Source organism: Trichoderma ghanense, assembly GCF_004382785.1.
Source record: "Trichoderma ghanense strain CCMA-1212 chromosome Unknown scaffold_1, whole genome shotgun sequence".
In the NCBI taxonomy this organism is placed as follows: Eukaryota; Fungi; Ascomycota; class Sordariomycetes; order Hypocreales; family Hypocreaceae; genus Trichoderma; species Trichoderma ghanense.
Window position 1 is genome coordinate 779,616 of NW_027395664.1, and position 14,931 is coordinate 794,546.

The 14,931-nt window shown below is 55.6% G+C and overlaps 6 protein-coding genes across 6 annotated transcripts; 2 read left to right on the forward strand and 4 right to left on the reverse strand.

Moving 5' to 3' along the window:
- Nucleotides 1-266: 266 nt before the first annotated feature.
- Nucleotides 267-1,836, reverse strand: CCMA1212_001624 (Diphthamide biosynthesis protein 4; the record flags this gene model as incomplete). Its single annotated transcript, XM_073699042.1, has 2 exons — nucleotides 267-903; nucleotides 1,457-1,836. 2 exons carry the CDS (start codon nucleotides 1,834-1,836, stop codon nucleotides 267-269), a joined length of 1,017 nt encoding a protein of 338 aa, XP_073562694.1.
- Nucleotides 1,837-2,248: 412 nt separating this feature from the next.
- CCMA1212_001625 (Pre-mRNA-splicing ATP-dependent RNA helicase PRP28) lies at nucleotides 2,249-4,423 on the forward strand (the record flags this gene model as incomplete). The annotated part of the gene is made up of 1 exon (XM_073699043.1): nucleotides 2,249-4,423. The coding sequence occupies one exon, from the start codon at nucleotides 2,249-2,251 to the stop codon at nucleotides 4,421-4,423; it is 2,175 nt and encodes a 724-aa protein (XP_073562693.1).
- Nucleotides 4,424-4,704: 281 nt separating this feature from the next.
- CCMA1212_001626 (uncharacterized protein) lies at nucleotides 4,705-8,603 on the reverse strand (the record flags this gene model as incomplete). The annotated part of the gene is made up of 8 exons (XM_073699044.1): nucleotides 4,705-5,111; nucleotides 5,176-5,707; nucleotides 5,777-5,810; nucleotides 5,860-6,319; nucleotides 6,377-7,393; nucleotides 7,444-8,076; nucleotides 8,155-8,334; nucleotides 8,405-8,603. Coding segments are annotated over 8 exons (3,462 nt in total), but the record flags the coding sequence as incomplete, so codon positions are not given.
- Nucleotides 8,604-8,971: 368 nt separating this feature from the next.
- Nucleotides 8,972-10,618, forward strand: CCMA1212_001627 (uncharacterized protein; the record flags this gene model as incomplete). The annotated part of the gene is made up of 3 exons (XM_073699045.1): nucleotides 8,972-9,109; nucleotides 9,167-10,064; nucleotides 10,146-10,618. The coding sequence occupies 3 exons, from the start codon at nucleotides 8,972-8,974 to the stop codon at nucleotides 10,616-10,618; spliced, it is 1,509 nt and encodes a 502-aa protein (XP_073562691.1).
- Nucleotides 10,619-10,723: 105 nt separating this feature from the next.
- Nucleotides 10,724-11,790, reverse strand: CCMA1212_001628 (uncharacterized protein; the record flags this gene model as incomplete). The annotated part of the gene is made up of 2 exons (XM_073699046.1): nucleotides 10,724-11,582; nucleotides 11,663-11,790. 2 exons carry the CDS (start codon nucleotides 11,788-11,790, stop codon nucleotides 10,724-10,726), a joined length of 987 nt encoding a protein of 328 aa, XP_073562700.1.
- A 545-nt stretch (nucleotides 11,791-12,335) lies between these two features.
- Nucleotides 12,336-13,936, reverse strand: CCMA1212_001629 (Aly/REF export factor 2; the record flags this gene model as incomplete). Its single annotated transcript, XM_073699047.1, has 8 exons — nucleotides 12,336-12,838; nucleotides 12,896-13,043; nucleotides 13,104-13,173; nucleotides 13,245-13,296; nucleotides 13,363-13,394; nucleotides 13,458-13,489; nucleotides 13,726-13,806; nucleotides 13,886-13,936. 8 exons carry the CDS (start codon nucleotides 13,934-13,936, stop codon nucleotides 12,336-12,338), a joined length of 969 nt encoding a protein of 322 aa, XP_073562699.1.
- Nucleotides 13,937-14,931: the final 995 nt, after the last annotated feature.

Sequence of the window (14,931 nt, forward strand, 5' to 3'; positions counted from 1 at the left end):
AACCGGTTTGGTTCCCCCTCTCAACGGACCGGCAGGGAGGATTGAAGAAGAGCATATTGAAGGTTCTGCTTTTAGACTCTTGATGCGTACCGTCTGGACAAAATAAAAACTACTAAAATTGCTTTATAATATTACTTTTATTTTATCAACCGCCTTTTGCCTGGATTCATGCTTGCTCAGTGCTGCCCGCCCTCACTCCTCATTGAATTTAATTAGGTCTCGCTATGACACGTGGTAGAGCTTCTTTGATTTGGACAGAAATATGGTCAACTTGGACCTTTTCCATTTGACATTGACATATGTCCGTCACCTGCCTCTGCCTCCCCTTCGTCTTCTGCTACAGCAAAGTGAACTTTTAGCCAAAGACTGCAATCGTGACACCCAACCATGAGCACTCCCTCCTGCTCGACCCCCTCTAGATCCTCCTCATCGAAGGAGTACCCGCGCTCGTTTCCACAGCGACAAGACCTATACCAGCGCTCCTCCGCCTCGTCGAACTGCAAGTCGTCCAAGTCGACGTTTTCGATGCCCGTTTGGAAGCGCGTCTGTGTAGCTTCGCCGTTGGCTCTGGTGAGGCGGAGGGTGGCGTCGTAGGTGCTCCGTTGGAGGGGTGATGAGAGGACTGTGAAGGCTTGTGTGATTTGGTCGATTGTGTAGAGCTGAGTGGCTGAGGGTCTTGTTTGCGATGATGATGATGATGATGATATTGATGTTGAAGAGATTGAGGGAGGAGTACAAGTTGAAGCCTTGTCGGGGTGGTGCCGGAGGAGGGCTCTGCGGTAGGCCTGCTTTATGAGCGTGGAGGGGTCATGCTGGGTGTTGAGGATGGAGGGGGTGAGGTTGAGGACGTCGTAGTGGGATGGGGAGGAGACGGCCATGGAGTGAGGTGGGTTAACGAGGAATCTGTGGTTTTAGAAAAGTGAACTGAATGTCATGACATGCCGTCGAGAATGCTTTGGCTGTGAGTTATGGCTCTTACATGGATACTGTATCAGAGATGTTTGAGGCGGCAAAATTAGACATAGCGAGATCACGTGACGCGAATGAGCCTTTGCTTTTACAAACATGACGGGGAACAGATGGACCACGAGGAGAGGAAGAGGAGCTTGAAAAGCATTTGGAATGAATCTGTGTATTCGTTTCTCATTGTTGTACATAGAAATACATGGCGTATGTACATATCCGCCAGGGTAAAGGGACGTCTCTCCTGTATCGTGACGCTTATTTCGGAAACTTTGTCCAGTTCCTCTTCCCGATCTGCAGCGTTACAAAGTCAGCTATGTCTGGTCATTCAGTCAAAGAAGAACGAGTCTTACACTTTTCCAGGCCCGGATAAGCTTGGGCATATCCAGCATGGCCTTTCTCCTCTGTTCCATCCTGCACAATATGTTAGTCGTTGCCCTTCGGCGAATAAAAAAAAAACAAATATTCAAAGCAAGCAGTGACATGGACGTACTTTGCAATCATGTGTCGCTCGTGAATGTGACCCTTGACCTTCTGTCCCACACCCGTACCCTTGACCCTGAGACCGTGCTCGACGCGGTGCGCCAGCCTGTACTCGGTGCCCTTTGTGGTCTCGGGCAGCAGCTCCTCGACGCCGTGCTCCCGCGCCAGCTTGACCAGCTGCGCCTGTCGCCGCTGCGAGTAGACGGGGTCCTGCCACCGCCCCGTGACGGGGTGCTTGTAGAACCGGAACGGGTTCGGCCGCTGCTCCTGGAAGGCCGTCGGGGGGGTGCCGGGGGCGACGAGCGAGGCCGGGGGCCAGCGCGCGAAGAAGCGCTGCAGCGGCTCGGGGAGGCTCTTTGCGAGCTGGACGAAGCTGGAGGGGGAGGCCATTGGGAGCTTCGGCTATGAGGACATCGACTTGGTGGTGATTTCTTCTTCGGAACGCAACTGGCTGGGGCTTGATATGGTCCCGGAGAATGGGGCAGATGATATCGCGGGGAGGCTTCTTTTTTTGGAGGTTGCCAATTTGAATCGATTTCGAGATTCCCAAGGCTGAGCATGCGCTAACAGAGACCCGCTGACTACTGCACGATATCATTGGATAGAATTGGGGAGTGGGTCTCCAACTTCGGCCAGAAGTGATGATAGCCTTGTCTGCTTTCCTACTCGCTCCAACTCAGTTCTGGAATCGTCTTCTCGTCAACATTTCAAATCCCTAACCCTTCATTTCCGCAATAGATGCCGCAAGCCTTTCTTTGTACTCCTTCTTTCCTTAGTGAACAAACTATATACCCGCTTCGAAATGCCCCTCGACATCGAGGAGATTCTCAGGAAAAAGAAGGCGGCGGATGCTGCTGCGGCCAAACCTAGATTCATCCCCAAGGCGGAACGCGAACGACTAGCGGCCGAGAAGGCGAAGCAGGAAGAAGAAGAGAAGAAGCGCAAGGCAGCAGAGGAAGAACAGAAGCGTCGACAGGAAGAAAGGAAATGGGACTCTCTCGCCAATGGCTCGTCAACCCCCAACGGCGTTCCCAACGGCGTTGCACCGCCTACAGGCCCGAGGGCCATGAATCCGCCGCCAAACGCAGGCAGCGGCAGTGGCAGAGGTCGTGATGGAGGAGGGCGAGAGGGAAAGAAGAACTCCAAGACGGACGGGGTCAAGCGCTCGGCGGCGGACATTGAGGACTCGCTGCTGCGGTCGCGGTACCTCGGCCCAGAGGTCAACCAGCAGTCCACCTTTTCGGCCAAGAAGAAGCGCATGCGGACGACGGAGAAGAAGTTCAACTTTGAATGGGACGCGGACGAGGATACATCGAGAGATAACGACCCGCTGTATGCGAGCCAGAGCGTCAACAGAGGCGGCTCACTGGCCGGCCTCGGTGGCGAGTTCGACAAGGAGGCCGAGCAGCGGGCACGCAAGCGAGCAAAGATGATTGAGGAGCGCGATCCGGAACACGGCAGGGAGCGGGCGATTGGCATAATGGAGGACTTTTACAGGGCGCGCGACAGGGCGAGGGAGAGGGCGGAGAAGACGGGCCTGGGGCGGCACTGGTCGGAGAAGGCGCTCAACGAGATGCGGGAGCGAGACTGGCGCATCTTCAAGGAGGACTTTGGCATCTCCACCAAGGGAGGCGCCATCCCGAACCCCATGCGCAACTGGGAGGAATCAGGGCTGCCGCGGCGTCTGCTGGACATCGTGGACCGAGTTGGGTACAAGGAACCCTCTGCTATTCAGCGAGCAGCCATCCCGATTGCCCTGCAAGCCCGCGATCTTATCGGAGTTGCCGTCACAGGTTCCGGTAAAACTGCCGCTTTCTTACTGCCGCTGTTGGTCTACATTTCCGACCTGCCGCCTCTGACGGAAGCCAACAAGAACGACGGCCCGTACGCGCTCATCATTGCGCCGACCCGTGAACTGGTGCAGCAGATCGAAACCGAAGCAAGAAAGTTCGCCGAGCCGCTGGGCTTCAGGTGTGTCAGTATCGTTGGTGGTCACTCGCTGGAGGAACAGGCCTTTGCGCTTCGAAATGGCGCCGAGATTATCGTTGCGACGCCGGGTCGTCTGGTGGACTGCATCGAGCGGAGACTGCTCGTCCTGGTCCAGTGCTGCTACATCATCATGGACGAAGCCGATCGCATGATCGACCTCGGCTTCGAAGACTCGGTCAACAAGATCCTCGACGCCCTCCCGGTATCCAACGAGAAGCCGGACACCGACGACGCCGAAAACGCACAGCTCATGAAGCGCTACGTGGGAGGCAAGGACCGCTACCGCCAGACCATGATGTACACGGCCACGATGCCGCCCCAAGTCGAGAAGATTGCCAAAAAGTACCTCCGCCGCCCGGCCATCGTGACCATCGGCAACGCCGGCGAGGCCGTCGACACGGTCGAGCAGCGCGTCGAGTTCGTCTCGGGCGAGGACCGCCGCAAGAAGCGCCTTCAGGAGATCCTGTCGTCGGGCCAGTTCGCGCCGCCCATCATCGTCTTCGTCAACATCAAGCGCAACTGCGACGCCGTCGCCCGCGACATCAAGGCCATGGGCTGGTCCGTCGTCACGCTGCACGGCTCCAAGACGCAGGAGCAGCGGGAGGCGGCCCTCGCGTCGGTGCGCTCCGGCCAGACGCAGGTCCTCGTCGCCACCGACCTCGCCGGCCGTGGTATCGACGTGCCCGACGTCTCGCTCGTCGTCAACTTCAACATGGCCACCAACATTGAGAGCTACACGCATCGTATCGGTCGTACCGGTCGTGCCGGGAAGAGCGGTGTCGCAATTACCTTTCTGGGCAACGAGGATGCAGACGTGCTGTATGATCTCAAGCAGATGCTGAGCAAGAGCTCCATTTCAAAGGTGCCGGACGAGCTGAAGAGGCATGAGGCGGCGCAGTCGAGGCCCGTTCGTGGGGGGGCTAGTAGGAGGGACGAGGCTGCTGCTGCTGAGGGCGGCAAAGGGGGAGGAGGCAAGGGAAATTGGTAGCTGTCCCAGAAGAAAATCCCTCACGACACTGGGGATTTGCTCATTGTGTTCAAATCACTGGCTATCTAGACTTTTGTTTCACGCAAAGGGGGGACTGGGCTGGAGTTAGGGTTCATATATAGGTTGATAATTTGACAAAACGTTTTGAGCTTCATTTTGTAAACAGCTCTTTTTATTTTTCTGATACTCTTCAGTCTGGAACTCTAGCCTTTTTACTCTTGCCGTCTACGGGAAAATGTACTCTTTCGATGTAATCTAGGGGTACAACAGTACACGCCGTCTTACTCCAACTTGAGCTGCTCAAACTGCTTAATCGTCTCTTCCAAGCTGTGCTTCTCCTGCTTGGCATCAGCCAGCCTCTTGAGGTCAGCCTCCTGGACGGTCGCCGAAACCTTCTCCTTGTAGCCGGGGTCGGCAAGCAGCTTCTCCTGCTTCTGGATGTTGGCGCCGGTCTTTTCGAGCTTCTTCTGCGCCTTTGCAATCTCAGCGTCCATGTCCACGCGACCCTTTACGTGCAAGAAGACGGACGCGGCGGTGGAGACGGGGTATGCGACGCTGCCGAGAGGGCGGGGGGCGTCAGGGCCGACGACTTCCATGGTCTTGACGCTCTTGCCGCTGAGGGACTTGATGGAGGCGACTTCGTTCTGGCAGGTCTTGAGGGACTCGGCATTGTACGCCTGGATGACGACTATTTTGGATGTCAGGTTAGAAGATTGATGATAGACAACATATGGTTAGGGGGTATTGCTTACGTTCAGCGTCTTCCTTGATGGCATACTCGGCCATGAGCGATCGCGAAGCCTTGCTGCAGTCGAGCACGAGCTCGTAAGCCTGCTCCGACGCGGGATCGTCGAGAACAGGGTTGTAAGTGGGATACTTGGCCACCATGATGGACTTGGTCTCATCGCTAGGTCTCCGAGGCATTCTCTGCCACATCTCCTCCGTGATGAACGGCATGAAGGGGTGGATCATGGTAAGCGCCGTCTCCAGAGCCGTGTACAGGGTCTGGATGGCCGAGTTGCGCTCCTCCTCGGTGCCATCGCGGATAATGGCCTTTGAGTTTTCAATGTACACGTCGCAGAGCTCGTTGTACCAGTAGCGGTAAACGATGATGCTGGATTTTGAAAACTCCCGGTCGGCAAGGGCGATGTTGATCTCCTTGGCCGCCTGGTTCATCTTGTGAAGGATCCATCTCTCGGCCAGAGTCTTGCCGGGCACGGCTCCGGTTTTTGAGGGAACAAAGTCTTTGGGCAGACTTCCCAAGACGAACTTGGTTGCTTGGAACTGAACTGGTGTTAGCACAGGAAAACCCAAGAGAGTAGAATAATTTCGATGAGCTTTTGAACAACATACAATCTTGTTACAGAACTTTCGGTAACCGTGGATACTAGCAACTGTTAGCTGTATTCAGAGACCAGATCTCGTAGCCTGCTTACATCTTGATCTCCAGGTTAATGTCGCCACCACCAGTTGTGGCATTGATCATGGTGAAACGGAGAGCGTCAGCTCCGCACTCAGGAATGCCATCGGGGAAGGCAGACTTCTGGTACTTGGTCGCCTTTTGAACCTCGCTGGGGTGCAGGTTGCCCTGAAGGAGCTTTGCGTGCAAATCCTCCAGCTTGATGCCGGCAATGACATCCAGGGGGTCGATGACGTTACCAAGACTCTTGCTCATTTTCCGGCCCTCGGAATCCCTGACAAGACTGTGGCAGTACACCTCCTTGAACGGAACCTGTCCTGTAAGTTTCAAGCTGAGCATGATCATTCTGGCGATCCAGAAGAAGAGAATATCCCAGCCAGTCTCGAGAATGCTCGTGGGGAACAGCTTCTCAAAGTCAAGCGTCTTCTCCGGCCAGCCCAATGTGCTGAACGGCCACAGGCCGGACGAGAACCAGGCTATCAGCTGGGTTAGTATCCGCATTCAGTGCACTTGTATGCGACGCATCCACTTACTATCAAGAACGTCCTCATCCTGCTCAAGAGTAAAGGTCTTGCCGGGCAGCGCCGCCTGGGCCTTCTTCTCCGCCTCTTCCCTGTTTCGTCCAGAAAACCAGAGCTTCTCCTCGGGGATACCGTCTGAGCCGCCCTCAATCTTGGCAAAGTACGCAGGACATCTGTGGCCCCACCAGAGCTGTCGGCTGATGCACCAGTCGTTGATGTCCTCAAGCCAGCGGTAGTAGCTCTTCTCTGCGCTCTCGGGTCGGATCTTGATCTCGCCCTCCTTGACAGCCCGAAGCGCCTCCTGAGCGAGCTCCTTCGTCCTCACCCACCACTGGGGCTTGATGATCGGCTCAATGATGTCCTTGGACCTCTCGCACAGCGGGACCGTCATGGGGTTGTCCTTCTTATCCACATACAGGCCCTTCTCCTTGAGAGCATCCTGGATGGCGTACCTGACGTCGAAACGCTTCTGGCCCTTGTATGGTCCGGCGTTCTCGTTCATCAGTCCATTGTCAGTGAGGATGTTGATGAACTCCAGGTTGTGCTTCTGACCGAGGTTGAAATCGTTGGGGTCGTGGGCGGGTGTCAGCTTGACAGCACCGGTTCCGAATTCCATGTCGACATACTCGTCGGCAATGATGGGCAGCTTGCGGCCCTCGATGAACGGGTGGACGGCATACTTGCCGACCAGGTGGGTGTATCTGGCATCCTTGGGGTGAACGGCGATACCGGTGTCGCCCAGCATGGTTTCGATACGAGTCGTGGCAACCTCGACGGTCTCATCACTGCCCTCAATGGGGTACTTGAAGTGAACAATGACACCAAACTCGACCTTCTTGTCGTATCCGGGGACATCGAGCAGCGTCCGTCCAGTGAGCTCCTTGTTCTTGACCTCGAGATTCGAAAGTGCAGTGTTGAGCTGCGTGCACCAGTTGACAAGTCTGTTGGCGCGGTAGATGATGCCCTCCTCGTGGAGCTGAACAAAGGTTTCGTTGACGGCTTTTGTCAAGTTGGGGTCCATGGTGAAAGCTGCCCGTTGTTAGCCGCAATGTCACTCATGTATGTCCATCATAACACACCTTCTCGGCTCCAGTCGAACGAGCTACCCAAGCTGGTCAAGGCCTTGTTGATGCGCTTATGGTAATCCTCCTTCCACTCCCAGACAGTCTCGACAAACTTCTCTCGGCCGAGGTCGTGTCTGGTCTGCTGCTTCCGTCTCCACAGCATGTTCTCGACGACGCTCTGAGTCGAGATACCGGCGTGATCACAGCCAGGAACCCACAGGGTGGTTTTGCCCTGCATCCTGTTCCAGCGGATCATCAGGTCCTGAAGGGAATCGCCGAGGGCGTGTCCCATGTGCAGGCTGCCGGTGACATTGGGAGGCGGGTGGACGATCACGAATTTGCCCTCCTCCTTGACATTTCCGTCTGGGGTGAACTCGGGCTTGAAGAAGCCTTCCTTCTCCCACCAGCTATACCAAGCGGACTCGACGGCGACGGGGTTGTATGCCTTGAAGTGGGGGTCATCGAACGATCGGATGCGCTTCTTCTCGCCGGCGGGGGTATCTTCGACGTATGCCGGCAGCGGCTCCTCCTCGACCTTTTCCTTCTTGGCCTTCTTCTCCTTGGCGGGAGCAGCGGCGGCAGCGGCGGCCTTTGCCTTTTTGGCCTCGAGCTTGGCGGCCTTTTCAGCCTTCTTGCGCTCCTTTTCCACTGCACGAACAAGTCAGATCGGTAGTCCTTGAGCAGGGACTCTGGGCTGGGACTGGAGAGGAGCTCGGGATCACTTACACTCCTTCTCAGACTTCACTTTCTGAGGCCCCTCGGGAGCTGGCACAACGCCTGCATCCTGACCTGAGGCGTGCTCTCCGGGAGCAGCAGACTGGGTCGAGCCGGCAACCTCCTGCTTGACCTCGTTGGAGACGTTGGGAGGCGCGGTGGTGCTTTCCTGGATGCCCTCGGTGCCCGGGACTGTATATCACAACTCTTTAGTGCCTATTCCTCTCCAGCTATGCGACAGACCGAGAAAGCCACGACATACTGGGAATTCCTCGCGCAGAGTTGGTCGCCATGATCGCACGTGTGCCGGTGAAAGATCTTGCAGTTGCGGTTGCAGGACAGACAAGTGGCCGCACTCGAAGTGCCCGAGCCGCGATTCTGAACGTCGTGCTGGATGGAATTCGGGGGAAGCCGCAGAGCAAATTGGCCTCCTCGTCAACCCTAAGCGTCAAGAACTCGGCCTCTTAAAGGAAAAGGAAAAAAGTGACTGGCTCTGGTTTGCGTTATCGGATTCAGAGTCAGAGATTCCCGGTCTGAAATTTGAGTCATGGAATCTTATCGGGTGGGATGTGCTGAGGGGTGTGGCGGTGCCGCGGGGTTGCAGTTGGGAATCCAGCTGGAATTGGCAGTCAAGCCACAGTCGAGCCACAGCTGCTCTTACATGGAATTTCATGTACAACTCAGATCCTCGAGCCTTGTCATCATCTTCCATGTGATAACCCATACAATTCGATATTTCTTATGAATAATTGACCTATTTACGCCAGAGAGCTTTTTGTTTGCTCAAGCCTATAAAGTCGATACTACTCAGAACTGATCCTAATAGAGAATGATCACCCGTTTGTCTCCCAAAGCCTTGAGAAGCTTGCTTCCAAGGCGAGGCGCATCAGCTCTCATCAGATCCTATTCGAGCAATTCCCGTACCAGTCAGACAAGATTCACATACGCGATACCGGAGAATAGACAGGTGAGTCAAATAATCCTGCATTCTACGAACGGATTGCTCACACTCTTCTTCGCTTAGATCAACTATGACGAGATCTTGGAGAAACTGAGAGGAAGGAAAATCTTGGACAATGCCAACGGCCACAACGCCGCAGTGCTCCTCACAACGCCAAACTTTGCCAAAGACCTAGAAAATGCCGACTTGATGAAAGAATTTGCCAGGCTCATGGCTGGCTCGGCAGACGTGGGCAAGTTCCACGTGCTGAGCGCAGTAGTCGACCATCTGGCAGCCCCGGTAGGATCACTCAGGCCTCTGCAGGGCGTGTCAGTCTTACGAGGCCACCTGGACGACATGCTGCCGTATCTGTGGCACGAGCAGCCGCCAAAATCCAAAGACGATGCGGATTCCGTGTCTGCCCTGACCTTCAGCTTGGGGGATCCCGCGTTGACGCTGCCCCTGGCGAGAACTACGTTCCACAACAACCGAGCATCTACGCTTTTGTTGTCCGAGTTTGACTTGACCCCTGGTACGCCACAGCTTACTCGGCAAGTGGAAAAGCATTCGCAGTTTGTCAAAGTCTTGTTAGAGGAGGATCTCAAGTCATTAGCCCATCTCGACATGTGGGCACCCCTGATGCCCCTGACTCGTCCGCGAACTGTGACTGAGAGTTTTGGCAACATTATTCGGGGCATCGAAGTCGACGGCAAGACCATACCCGCGTCTACAGAGCTAGAGGACATCGTGAACGCACTCCATAAGCAGAATGCCCAGTCGGGCATCTTGTCTGGCCCAGTCGGGGTCTGGGCAATGGTTACCCCTCATCCGGAGACGTCGAGCACTTTGGAAGAATGGTTCGAGGAAGCCCCTAATCCTATAGCAGCGCTTCCAGATGTCGATGATATCAGGGAGACTGTAAAGGCCACCGCTCAGCACCTCAAACAGCTCTATAGCCATGGCGGCCGGTTATACAAGATCTGTAAGTGACATCACTCCTCTAGGGGGGGGGGTNGGGGACAAATGTTGAGACTCACTTCATGATGCTGATTCTTGATCATAGTGAGCGGCGGTGGCGGTTGGGGAGCCAAAAAGGGTCTGCTCTCTCTCGACCCTCAGCGAACGCACTTTTCCCTCTCGGAAGAAGAAGAAATGCACAACTTCATGCAGTCGATGAACGGCGAGGGCTTCACCCCCCAGGGCTCACAGATCCAGTTCTTCATGTCTGCACCCGTTCTCCCCAACGTTACGGAACCATTTACTCCTGGCGTAGCGTTTGGCGTTGCCGGAGAGGTTGCAATTCCCATGGAGCCCGAGCCCGTCGAGGGTTTCATTGGACAGCACTTTGGCGCTCTGTCGAATGCAGCCGTCTATCTATCTGGCGAGGGTCTCCCAGGCGGCAGGGAGACCAAATTGAGCGTTCCTCACTCGAGGATATACGGCAGAGAACCTTTAGCAAAGATGGGTATCTTGGAAAACTTGGCATATGGAATAGCTGAGGCCGGAACGATCGCATTGGCAGGACTGAAGCATTAAAGGAGCATTGTATTCTATCAACACAACCTCTCTTCATCATATCTTAGCTGTATATATAACTACCACTTCTCAATACACCATGATCAAAAAGCACACCATCTTCTCTCACTCCCTCTTCTTCCTCTTACCCTCCAACCCCTCCGCCATAACCGCCGCAACATCATCCAGACTCGTCCCCCTCTTCCTCTTCCCAATCTTCTCCCTCCCCAGAACGCCATCCTCCGCAACAGCCCGGTACACCCCCGCGATGCCCTCAAACACCGTCCCCTCCCAGCCGCCCTCCTCCGAAAACGTCTTTGCAATCTCCTCCATCTCGCGCACCCAGCGGTACGCCTTGGGCGGCATCCCCGGCACGCCCTTTTCCGCCCGCGTCAGCATCGCGGGCACCATGTCGCGCAGCTCGCGCTTCAGCTCGTCCGCCACGCCCAGCCGGTGCGCCGTCGTGAACGACTGCGTGGCCAACGCCGTGAAGCCCTTGGTGATGGATGCGAAGCACATCTTGAGGCCGCTCGCGGCGCCAATCTCGGGGGATATCGTCCGCAGCTTCAGCACGGAGGTGAGTCTCTCCCCGTCCGGCAGCGACGTCAACAGTTCGGGTCCCGAGGCGGGGATGCTCGGCCGATCCCACTCATCGGCTTCTTCCCCTTCCTTGTCGGCCTGCTTCTTCTTCAGGCTGGGAGGTCCGCCCAGGATACAAGCGTCGATGAACTTGACGGGCACCCTCGCCTTCTCGAACAGCGCCGCGATGCTCTTACACGTCGAAGGCGCAACGGCATTCAAATCGACATAGTACAGCGTCTCTGCTCGGGAACTCCCCGACAAAGCATCGACGATTCGCTGAGCGGTGGCCTCTGCGTCTCGGGGTGGCACGACGGAGAAGATGACGGACGACTGCTGGACGAGCTCCAAGTCAGACGAGAGAAGCTGGACGCCGGCGTTGCGCGCTCTCTCCACCGTATCCTCACTAAGGCGAGCGATAATCTCTCAGTTCTTTATACTCCTCGCTCACAATTGATAATCTATGTAATGAGAAGCGAAGCTCACCTCCGTCCTTGGCAGTTTGTAGAAACGGGAAACCCATGCGCAATTAATAGCCTCGCAATCCCAGCGCCCATGTCACCCAGCGAGAGAATCCCGACCTTTGTCGGCGTTGCGCTCGAGTTTGAAGCCATTGCTTCCTAAGACTACCTTCACGGGAATAACGAGGAGGGATGAATAGGGAAGGGGAAAGTGCTGTGCCGCCGATTTCGCATTTGACGAGTTGCAGCTATGGCGTATTAAAGATCTGAGCTGACGAAATCTCCAGCATGTCTATTAAGCCGTAGTGCACTTCCCACATCGACATGTCCGGGCCACGATATCATTCTTGGTGACATGGCGCTTGCCAATCAACGTTGGATCTGTTTCAGTCAATAGACCGAATGACAAGACTTTGAAAGCCAATGGCAACGAAGTCTTGTTTATAGATTTTACGGTCCATAATATGCAAAAGAGAGTTTGTCAAACACCATGCTTCTCGTCAAACACCATGATTCCTTGCCTGAACGACCATTAATCCTTTCCGGAACGACAACCTTGCTTTAATAATATATATGCTCCATCTTCCAGGCTTCGGATGGCATTTTCTGCAAAACAACGAGCCGATACTCCAGATACCCCGTGAATCGCATTCCCCATTCCCCCTTTGTCCCCCAAGAGCGTAGCGTAATGAGTCAGGTTACTCGATCATATCAATGTCATCAGCGTTAGCAGGCGCAGCGGCCTCTCCGTTGGGCGCAGCAGCTTCGGCAGCGGCTTCGGCAGCAGGCTCTGCCGCCCCGCCGTGGGCGTTGAAGTAATCCTCCATCTCGGCATCCAGTTCTTCCTGGGTCTTCTTGGGTCGCGGCGCGTTTGTCCGTGCAGCACGGCCGTCTCCTCCGCCTCCTCGGCCACCACGAGCACCGTCCTGGTCCCTTCCACCACCCTCTCGTCGAGCACCAGGGCGGCGCCCTCCACGACGAGGTGGCATGGGGCTTCGAGAGCGACTACCTCCTGGGACATATCGGTCGATGCCTCTGCGAGCCGCATCTTCTTCGTCGTATCTGCGATGAGGAGAGAGCGATCGAGATCTGCCACCAGGAGCAGAGATGCGCTCCGACAGAGGCTTGCCGGGCATAACGGCGGTATCAAAAGGGTTCCTAGAAGGGCCGCCTGACAGTATGGTCAAACGAATGGGCTGGCCTACGCACCACGTCAGTCGCATGATACAGAAGCAACACAAGCCCAAGGGTAATGTACCGTTCGCGTTGGCGCCATCAAACTGTCTGACGGCTTCAGCGGCGTCGTCTCTGCTTTCATAGGTCACGAAAGCTACGCCTTCGGACCGCCCAGACCGGTCATAGCGAAGCTGCAGCTTCGTTATGGGACCAATTCTTCTGAAAAGTTCCTGTTGATCATGTCAGACCACTATGTCGGCCGGCTTCTGTCGTGTTCCGAGATGACCTACATCGAGATCTTCCTCGGTGAGATCGTAGTGGATGTTCTCTACGCGGAGACGTGTGCCCCGGGCATCTCCGCTAAAATGATCGTTAGCTGGCCTTATGGTCTTTTCTTTCTATGCGTCGGCCCTTTGTTATCAAGAACTTACCCGCTGGGGGACTCGCGCCTGCGACGCGGTGCAGGGCCTCTTTGGCGATACGCTGGGAATCATGAGTCGGGTTCCAAGGGGGTGGAGGTGAGTGAATAGAGGTAGGATGTGACTGTACTGTTCTCTTCGTATCGATCATGAACCCATTCGCTGTAGCAAACCCATCAGTACATGTTCCAGAACCTCTCTGGTTATAGTATTCTAAAGACCAACCTATCCAGGTTTCGAGGTTCGTTGCGGAGAGACTGCAGGGTCGACCCAAGAGCTCGTTAGCGAGGAAATTTTCAGCGTAAGACGCGCGTCACGGATCGACAAAGACTCCGAGATTCGATTTGACCGAAGGAGCGCGCAGAGTATATTGACGAGGTCGAGTGCCAGACGATTCAGAAGGGAAGAGAGGAGGGTTCAAGTTTCAACCTGGAGCAAGTGGCGGGTCAGCCTCGCGTGGCAGCTGAAAGGGACAGCGAGAGACAAGACGCACCTTTTTCACCCCGTCACGGGGGTAGTCTTGACGGTCACGACGGCGGTCGCCACCGCGTCGGTTTCGAGATCCATTGCTGCGCTGGTGGAGGAGTCAGCGGTTGTCTTGCGACTGCGGACGACGAGGCTGGCGGCATCGAGGCGGATGGAGATGTACGGACCTTGTCTGCAATGATTTCGTCGAGGCCGCGGTCCATCTTGTCAGAAGCCATTGCAAAGATGGTTGTGAAAGATGCTGTAGAGATGCTCTGTGTCTTGCGCGGCCCTGGACTCTCACGTTGGTGGACAGTAAGAGATGTAGGATGAAGACAACGGCTGGAGTCGTGACAAGCTGGAGGCAGAAATGTCGAGCTAGAAATGCGCGGCAGGACTCGATAGGGAAGTACTGCGGGTAGCGTCCAGGTACGCACATGCCTGGAACAGGGGGGGCGTTCAGCGTTGTCCAGCGCACCGACAGCGCTACAGGGTCAGAGGTACCGCTACAAGCGCCACAGGTACAGGGTCATTCTTGATGACAGCGTTCAAGGCACGCCTGCAGGGCCTGAATCCATATGTACAGCGTCAACTGACAGTGGAACAGCCGTGTCCAAGTCACAGACAATGGCATTTCGAGTCACACAAGTACCATGACTAGGCAGATTCGCATCACGATGCTGGCAATTCTACCGTTACTCATCGCGAAACTGCATGCAACCCCATCTGTATGCATTGTCCCGTCAGAGGTGCTACCGTTGGTACCAGGCGGTAGCAGTACGGCAGAAAATTCATGCCTTGGATAGGCCTAGCCTGACATAATCGGGAGACCCCTGATTTCGAGGCAATTGCTCGTATTGAATCTCAAAAGTCTGTCCTTTTCCGCACCAGCTTTGGTATTAGCACTGGCTTTAGTGGGCGAGGGCGTAACCAGAGCACGACGCAGATTCGCTCTGCTACGCTTTTCTCTCTTCTTCTTCTCCTCTGCTCTGCAACCTCATCTCCTGCCACAGATACGGGCCAATCTCTCACCGTCGATGCCCTGACGCTCGCTTCTGCTGGGACGCACCAGTTGCTCGGGGTTAGTAATCAGCCAGGCTCTGTTCCCACATGCGCCGCGCTGCTCTGCCGCCGAATTGATCGCGATAACGAAGATCCCACGCCAGATTCGCTGCCTCTCCGCCTCTCTCTGCCTCAACCGCCACACGAACAAACCGACAACCCCCCCCCCCCC